This window comes from Anneissia japonica, unplaced genomic scaffold (genome assembly GCF_011630105.1).
Source record: "Anneissia japonica isolate Jap-2015-1 unplaced genomic scaffold, ASM1163010v1 scaffold287715_len1027211_cov185, whole genome shotgun sequence".
In the NCBI taxonomy this organism is placed as follows: Eukaryota; Metazoa; Echinodermata; class Crinoidea; order Comatulida; family Comatulidae; genus Anneissia; species Anneissia japonica.
The window spans coordinates 107,879-117,020 of record NW_022724789.1 but is presented as its reverse complement, the minus strand read 5'-3'; the positions used below and the strand labels follow the sequence as shown (position 1 = coordinate 117,020).

The 9,142-nt window shown below is 33.9% G+C and overlaps 2 protein-coding genes across 7 annotated transcripts in view; one reads left to right on the top strand and one right to left on the bottom strand.

The window, feature by feature from the left end:
* Positions 1 to 2,570, top strand: part of LOC117112601 — an 8,266-nt gene extending 5,696 nt beyond the window's left edge. Inside the window, exons 6-8 of the mRNA XM_033255707.1 lie at positions 535 to 663; positions 1,243 to 1,437; positions 2,025 to 2,570. Coding sequence (XP_033111598.1) covers positions 535 to 663; positions 1,243 to 1,437; positions 2,025 to 2,051 — 351 coding nt within the window. The 3' untranslated portion in view covers positions 2,052 to 2,570. The remainder of the gene's footprint in view (positions 1 to 534; positions 664 to 1,242; positions 1,438 to 2,024) is intronic.
* Positions 2,571 to 4,603: 2,033 nt separating this feature from the next.
* LOC117112599 (mediator of RNA polymerase II transcription subunit 15-like) overlaps positions 4,604 to 9,142 on the bottom strand; it is a 23,364-nt gene continuing 18,825 nt past the window's right edge. For 4 of the 6 annotated variants that reach the window (XM_033255700.1, XM_033255701.1, XM_033255705.1 and 1 more), the window contains 4 exons: positions 8,734 to 8,957; positions 7,668 to 7,834; positions 5,933 to 6,028; positions 5,016 to 5,788 (listed from right to left, as the gene is read on the bottom strand). In XM_033255700.1, the coding sequence (XP_033111591.1) occupies positions 5,643 to 5,788; positions 5,933 to 6,028; positions 7,668 to 7,834; positions 8,734 to 8,957 (633 nt within the window). In that variant the 3' untranslated portion in view covers positions 5,016 to 5,642. Of the gene's footprint in view, positions 5,789 to 5,932; positions 6,029 to 7,667; positions 7,835 to 8,733; positions 8,958 to 9,142 lie in introns of all 6 variants that reach the window. The other 2 variants (XM_033255699.1, XM_033255702.1) reach the window with 1 other exon arrangement.

The window sequence follows — 9,142 nt, the reverse complement described above, 5'->3', positions numbered from 1 at the left end:
GCTTTTATTGTTTAAAACTGTCGGGGCCCCATTGAATGAAACTACGGTATTATAGCTGTCTCTTATACACATCTTACAGTATATATATATATATATATATATATATATATACACATTTATTGTAATTTGGATGTTTAGTTTAATTTTCTTTCAAACACCATACAAGTGTGTTGGATTTGTCCTTGAGAAAAAAAAAAGTATACTCCCTCCTTTCACCCAATATTTATTTGAAAAAAATTACTTACAGATTTACAGATTTTAATAGTACAGGTCTCCCTCTGCTCCTCCAATGAAAGACCCACTTCTGCAGCCCCAAATTAACACCTATCATATCATCTTGATAATATTTTTTTTATAATTAAAGACCTAAGCTGCTGAAACCATAAAAACCAGTCCCAAAAGTGGTCTTAAATTGGAGGGACTAGACATGCACCATGAAAATCTTTGATTAGAATTATTCTACATGATTTGCAAGATTTTAATGGTTCATAAATTTAATTTACTTTTCACCCTCCTCCTGTTGACACCAATAAGCATGGCTGTGTCGTCTTCCTCTACCACCCATGTGCTCCCCAGAGAGATATAGAGAAGCTGCGACAAATAGCAACACGCTGTCTCCGTAAACATATCATTACGCCATACAACTTACTGCCGAGACAACTTGTAAGCTTAAATTTTTTTTAACTTTGATTTTGCAAACATAGTATGATTTATTTATGTTTTTTCATGTTGCATTATATATATATATATACACACACACATGTGATATAGTAAGTGAAATCTTTGCAATACTTACAATTTATTAAAATATATTTTTTTCCCTATTTCAACCCATAATTTTCAATTGTAATTTATAATATTTATATTCTCAATTACTCATTTTCTACAGTATTATATGTTTGTCTTCTCTCCTTGTCCTTAATTTTAGTAATGTCCCCTCCCTTGTCACTTATTTTAAAAATGTCCTAGGGAATTTTCTAAATGTTTTGCTTTTTTTTTTTTTGTTGTTGTAATGTGTTTATGTTTATTGAATAAAAATTATTTTTAATAATTATCTTCTATATCAGGATAACTTGACTCTTGAATACATTAAAAATCAATCAAAGTGTACATCAAAAATGACAAAAAATGAAGGCATACTGTACAATATTAATAAAAACACTGTAACATCAATATTTTCGATTTGCATTGATTTAAACAGAAAAAATAATTACTGAATTTGTGCTGGTATTCTATTTTTAGCCATTTGCACTTGTAACATATGGATGTAAGCTTCAGCTACCATATGTCGATGAGAGAGCAGTAGTTCGCTTTGTGAGAGAGCACGCCCTCAAGGCACCGGAGTCCCAAGTTACTGAAAACGGTGGCTTCTCTGCCGAACTTATCACACCAGCTTTGATTGCGTCTGATATTGTTGACAGCGAACTTTGCCGTCGGGTGAGCTGTGAATTCATTACAAGTCATGATGCACTCCATATAATTATTATCCATATTGTTGAATTTTAAATTAAGATTACCGTTATTATTGGTATTTAATACACCACTCAACCATATAGCCATTAAAAATTATTAGTAGAATTACTCTAATTAGATGATAATTTATTATATAATGAAATATGATCAACAATAGCACTGTAGGTCCATATATAGCTTGGTGGTTAAGATGCTTGCCTTCCAATCCCAGGGTCCTGGGTTCAATTCCTGTCAGTGTTGCAGGATTTTTTCTCACGACCAAAACAACTCCACCCCCTAAATCTCATATTGAGATTTAGTTTGTGTAAAGCATCGTGTGTGTATGTTTGTCTTGTGTAAGGGATTGTCGCCTACAAGTAGGACAGTGATATATTTGCTACTGACAATCCTTGGCACATGTATTGTGTGCCTAAATAAATAATAAAAATAAAATAAAATAAATAAATTTATGTCATTAGTTGAACTGGGTTGAGCACTTTGTTTAAATATGGGAAAACCATGACCAATTTCTTTGTTTACAAATTGCATGTTTTTTTGTTTTTTTTTATCAGGATCCCCTAATGCTACCAGAATTGTAGCGCCCAACAGTGGCCCACGATGCCGTTGTTAAGGGGCAATATAGAGGTGAACTGCAATCTAATGACGTCTAAGCCAAGTGAAACTCTTGCGGACAGACTTTCATCATAGCCATTAAAGTGTTTTCTTTTTCTGAAGACAAGTGCTTGTATATCACATTATCAAATTAATTTTATTGTGATCATATTCATCCTTATCAGTGCTCCCATATCATCATTCTCATTGTCATCATCATTCTCATATATACAAATAATCCACATAATAAAATTAATTCATATAGCATTGAATGCAAAAAGCATAGATTTTTAATGCATTATTGTTCTTGTTTTCCCAATGTGCCTTACTTAAGTTTGCCAATACACTAGAACCACTATTAAGGGGACACCCTCGGGACCAAAATAAGTGTCCACTTAATAGGGTATTCCCTATTCAGGAAACACTAACTAAAAATGTAAAAGTGTCCCCTTAATAGGGGTTTTTGGCATGATTCCATAAATATGGTTAAAAAAAAAAAAAAAAAATACACAAAACAAGTAATCCCCATGGTTAATGTTCAAAATCGACAATATTTGATTTACACAAAGTAACACATGCACTGTCTATACCAATTAATATCTATTCTAAAGATTGAGAAATAAATGCTGGTTTGATGTTAAGTTTATTGCTTGAAATGTGTCAAAATATAAATCTGAATGAAGTTTTTGCTACTTCAGTGGTTAAAATGTATTGATTAGAACATTTGGCAAACTCAGAAATTGTCCCTGTCCCCTAAATAAGGGTGTCCCCTAAATAGGGGTTGGCTGTAGTGTTATACAGAAAAGTGACCACTTAATAGGGGTGTCCTAAAGGATTCTACTGTATTTCAATGCTATGAATAGAAATCATATATTTTCATCATTGCAATCATCATAATTATCAAAATCATCATCAGCAGCAGCATCATTATATTTTAATTAACAAATTCTGCTCCAAATATATGTGCAATGTAGTTCCATTGTTTTCACACTGTGCCTTAGTTTGTATGCATTGAACCATATATTTTTGAAAGATTTATTCATACACGCACTTAAATACCCGATCTATCATGATGTCATAATGGTATTGTTCCCATCGATTTGTTGTATGTATGCTGATTATTATATATATAAATGTATATATTAATATATACATCTATATCTAATTAAATGTTCCATGTGCTCCATCAGTAGAAATAGAGAGATGAATAATATTAATAAAAGAAACTTAAAGATCGACTCTTATACTTTACAGTAATTTCAGACTGTGGCTTTTCTCCTAAGCTAGATTCCCCACTGATATGATATATGGTGTGGGAGAAATGTCCAATGAAATTACTATATTTATATCAGTGTTCTGAATGTCTATGTTTGTTTCATTATTCACAAATATATATACACCTATATAAAAAGCCAACCTAGTTACACTATGGCCATGCAACAGATGTGTAGTGTAATGATTAATATATAATTATTATTATATTTTATTATTATCAATTTCACTATTACTGTATTATTATAAATATTATTATTACTATTGTTGATGTTATTATTAGCATGTTGTGATGAATAAATTTATTTTTATTGAAATTATTTTGTACTAGTCATCAATAATTTCATGTACTTAATCATACCATTTTTATTATAAAGACTGGTAGGTTGCCTAATTAGTGTTGATATTCATGCAAAAGTGTACAAGTGTTATACACTATTTGAAATTTGTTATTCAATAACTGTTTTATCTGCATAGCTACCAAGGTAAGGTCTCATCCATCTGTAGCCTGGGTTCCAGGCCCTAATTTTGGGTTACTCACTCTTTAGTGCACTTTGTGCATTCCATACCTAATTTAATTGGCATCCCATACTAGATTTCTTTCCTTCTCGTTGGTGGCGCTGTCCAGAATGAGAAAAAAAACAAACAAAAACTAAGAGACTTGTGTCAAGTCTAATCCATCTGGTGTGTGACTCACATTTTTTAAAAATCATTCTCAAACTCTCACGCCAGTCCATTAAGGTCTGAAGTCTATGTAAAACCTTTTCGATATACATAACAGAATACAATATAAGATGTCGAAATTATAGCCTGATGTGGTCTATTATACACCATTTATCTTGATTTAGAGGTCCAATTTTATAGTAGGCTAATTTGTTTTATGTTCCTTTAAAAATTTAACGTTAATTTTTAAATTAAGTCGAGAGGGTAATTTTTATTCATCTAGATATGTTAAAAATAAGAATTTTCAAACCATGGTGGGGCTCAGGACTCTCAAGCTACTCCCCAACTTGGCAGTTATGTATTTGTTCTCAGTTAAATTGTGGCCATTATAGGTGTGTAAATCAATATTTATACTATATTAATATCAGCTATTATTATAAGCCATGCTTGGTATGTATTGCCTATTACAAATACTGAATCCAGTCTTTTGACCACGCATTCATGCAAAGGATGTGTCTGGAATACTCTTCCTTCAGGGTTGGAATTGGAAACCTCGCTATACAGGTCGCATGTGTCCTTGATTGTCTCTCATTATCCAGAAGTATTACATTATAAGAAATCATACACTTTATTTGTGGAAAATGATTATTAAAATCATTACTACACTATAAAAAATTATATATAATTTGAGAAAAATTATTGTTAACACATTTTTATGAACTATTTATTTAAGTTTGTTGAGTGGGGTCCTATATGCAAATTTCTCATGTTGTTCATCACAACCTTTCATTTTATTCATCACTTCTTTCAAATATCTGTCTATTTCTGTTTATTACACATTTATGGTCCATCAATCATTTTTTCTAATACCTCTTTAGCTTATAATAGATATATCAGAATTCTGCAATTCCATTTTCCACAGTGTTTAAATAGACATTAATTGTATTAACATTATCAATATTTATTGTACTTCAGTATACAACCGACCAGTATAAATAAGTTAATAAATATCAAAATATTCTGTATGTAGCATTGATTAAATCATGCCCATAAGTTTAATCAATATATTTGTCAGACTATGTACAAAACAATGAGATGCTTTTTAACCTTTGACCTAGTTAACTTGATTAATTCAAACCAAACATTAAATAATTAAGGCAAACCCTCCTACAGTGTGACCATGCATCTGCTACTGAATACTGAGAATACACCAAGTCATTCAAGCATTACTCGAAAGGTACTTGATACCCCTTCTGGCCTGCACCGGCCTCTGTTTAGTAATCATGCATGCATACAATTTCTGTGACCTGGGGCTCAAAAGGTCATTAGCGCCCTCAGTAGTAAATTTTTATTGGTCTGGAAAAATGTCAACTGCACCTCTCTTCCACAAATTCGTACCATTGTACTTGCCTGTACTTTACGAATACATAGTGCATGACCAATATGTTATCTCAGGCATTATCAATTCCACAGTCCTACTATGGCAACACTGTGACGTAACCAGTGCGCTGTGCTATTATGAAATGCCTAACATGTGAATTAAACTGCCCTCCATATTGACAAATAGTGTCCTTGCCAACCATAGACGAATCTTTTACACCTGGGCTGTCTCCCGCTTTTCCAAAAACATTTGGCATGGCTCTTTATCCTACAGCAAAAAAATTGATGCAAGCTTTCCTAACACTCATCTCCCACACATCCATAACTTGAGACAGGGAATGCTTATCTGGTAGATGTTTCAGCTGGGTTACTAAATTCCGCTGAACCGACTTTAAGAACTCAGTGTTACCTGGGAAAAAAAAAGTTTGAAATAATATTTTTACATGGAAAACTTAATACAAAAATATCTACCCATAAATAATAAAAAAATAATAGTAATTATTAATTATTATTAAATGATAATAGAATAAAGCAGTAGAAGACGGTGACTTACTGTACTCCAGGCGGTGATCATAATTTGGACTAGAGTTGGGATAATTCTCTGGAATCGTGACAAAAATTGGCGGCACACTCGGAAGGCATTTATCTTCTATTCACAAAAAAATATATATATTTATAGTAAAGTTATTATACGAAGTACTGAATGCACAGTACATTCCCAAATGCTTGTGAAAAAAATTTTGCAAGTGATTTGGGTGGGAATCGAACCCACGACATTCTGGTAACTAGCCTGATGTCTTAACCACTAGACAACGACGAGAATACACCATCAAAATTTATTATAGTAATAATGACTCAGTGTTATTTAGCACACAATGAAAGGACGTTATGCAATTTACATTACAACACAACATTTATTCCAAAAAAAAAAGTGAATGTTGAACTATAAATCCTAGAATGTGAATCTCAGTCTCTCTTCCAATGAAATATCAGGTAATTTTTAGTTTACTTTGGTATCGTAACCCAGTTTAGTGGAACAAATTTGGTGTAATGGGGTGGGGGATGTCCCTCTGAATCCCCCAGCCTATGCCCATGATGAAGTACAAAGGTCTGTCAACTTCAGCCTTTAAAAAAACAAAGCGACATTGTCTCCTGCACACCACAAGCAATAATTAACCAATCTCCCACTAATCCTGATTATTTGAATGCTTTTACTACTGCCTCTCTAAAGTCAGCTTGTCATTCAATTCAATTCAATTTCGATTTATTGTCATATGCAATGTATCAGTTACATCGCAGATATATTTAATGTGGCTCTTTTCATATAGTACCAAGTTGAGAAAACAAATGAACAAACTACAAATGAAATAATACTAAAGTAAGAAATATCAGAGTTACGAAAATTTATGAAAGTGGTCAGAACATACTATGCTGCATTAGGCTGTTTTATTGAGGGGGCCGGATAGCTCATGGAAACTCTTTTCGTACCTGCTCGTACGAGCATACTGTATATCTCCTTCCACCAGGAAGCAACTCAAAAAGAGAGTTACCAGGATGTGTTGGATCCCCAATTATACATTTTATTTTTTCCAGCATCCTAGCATTAAATGTGTCCTCAATATCATCCTCATTGTGACCGATAATATTATGAGAGGCATATTGAATTAGGCCATTTCGGTCAGCGTCGGTGGAACCAAAATACCAAACAACAATAGAATATAATAGAATGCTTTCAATTAGACTTTGACATAATATTTCTACTAACCTCAAAAGTCTCCTCAGCAAGTTGCTGTTGGGCTTTTTATTTTAATGCACCTAGTTGTATTTTCTCGCTATTTTTGGCCACGCCCCCTCCCCTTTTTGAAAAGTAATAAAAAAGAAAAACAGAATAAAGAAGGAAGGAAAAAAAAATGCCTCAGAGGTTATCTAGGTTATCTCAGAGGGGCGTCTTGAAAACTAAAATTTCGCGGGGCATGCCTGGACCCCCTAAGGTAGTGTTATCTCGATCGGCCTTACTTTCGCCACTCACCCCCTCCCCCCCCCACTTTCAGACATCTCTGGATTTGCCCCTGTGTTTAAGAAAGCACATTAAATTAGATCTCCTGGAAGTGGCTTCTATAAACTTGGGATCAGCGTAATTTGTTGTACACTTTGCCTTAACTTTATGAAGGATATAGCAAGAAAAATATAGGTATAGGTCTGTTGGACACCATCCCACAATACTATATGTTAGCTCTTATAAATGAGTTGATATTAATTGACATTTGTAATCAATTAAATAATCTTACCTAATTTGCATATAACATGTACATCTTTGCCTCGTGAATGGTGAGTCGAGTCAAGAATTATCTTGAATTTTGGAGGCATTCTGGCAACCTCTCCTTGGATAATGTCTGGTATTTGAAATTCTTGGTTCATTTCTGACGATTTCCGCTTTCTTGACGAACATGGGGCGCTGAAAATGCAATCGATCTATGTTAAAATCAGAATCATAGGTGTGAAATTGTCATCATCCTCGTCATAATTAACACATTTATTAACCTCAATATCTGGGGTGGATGCAGAGGGGGTGCAGACGGACCCCCCTAAATTTGATTAAGAAAAATAAATTTTGTTGTATTGTGTTTTTGTATATTATTTTTATCATTATGAACATAATATGAGAGTGCAATTTCCGGGCACCTACAGGTTCATATTCTTAAAATTTCTCACCTCAGCCCCAACCATGGTGGGGTGGAGCTGGAGCGGACTCTTACACACCCCCTATCGCCAAATCCTGCATCCACCCCAGAATATCATTATTTAAACTTCCGGGTAAACATAATAGTATAGCATCTTGGCACAATACTGCCGCTAAGAATGTCAAAAAAAACAACCTGAGTTTTCTGACTGGGCATGATTCACTTGTTTTAACTTAACATGCAGCTATGAAATTTAATAATAATTATTACATAGTTTTTTCAGACTGGAAGATTAGTTTGACCAAAACCACGTTGAATTCAAAAAGTGCTTTTGTCTTTCATCATCATCATCATCAAATTAGCCATCATCAACTTTCATAATCACATCATTATGATCATTATCTTCTTAAGCCTGTTCACCACTAGGTCAATTTATTTGCATGAATCGACAGCGTCGGTTCGCTTCCTGAGCTCTGAGTAGTTGCGCATATTTTTTTCTTTTCGCAAAAACTCTATGAGTGTGAATGCGCATGCACATCATCCGACACTTTCGATTCGCGCGAATAAATTTGCATAGTGGAAAACAGACCTTACTCGTAAAACTTCTTTAGCGCTAAAATTGAAGGAGTTCTCAGTGTTTAAACATACACTGTTACATAAAACTTCTAACTACCTGATAGGAGGGCCGTGAATAGCCGTCATGGCAGAGCCAAACGTCCTCTGTAGAGTGTGGTTCAACATCGGTGAGCTAATGTACTGATTGATAGCATCTAATAGGGGCTGGCACACCGACTGGGGTCTTGCACTGGAGGAGATGGTCGAAGTGGTCGATACAGCAGTGGCTTGAGTAGTGGTAGCGATGCGATTAACAGTTGACCCACCTACCACTGTGGATTGCTGTTAGATTTTAACAAGAATGATTCAAATTTTTAAATAAATTTACAAGTTTTTTTTTTATATTTGCTTCATTCATTTTATAATTTAATATTCTGTAAACTTAGTGTAAGTCAGTTGTGGCTGGCCTTTTTTGTCTAAAGGGAGACTGAGACAGAAATTAAAGATACTTCATTCACTAATTTTAC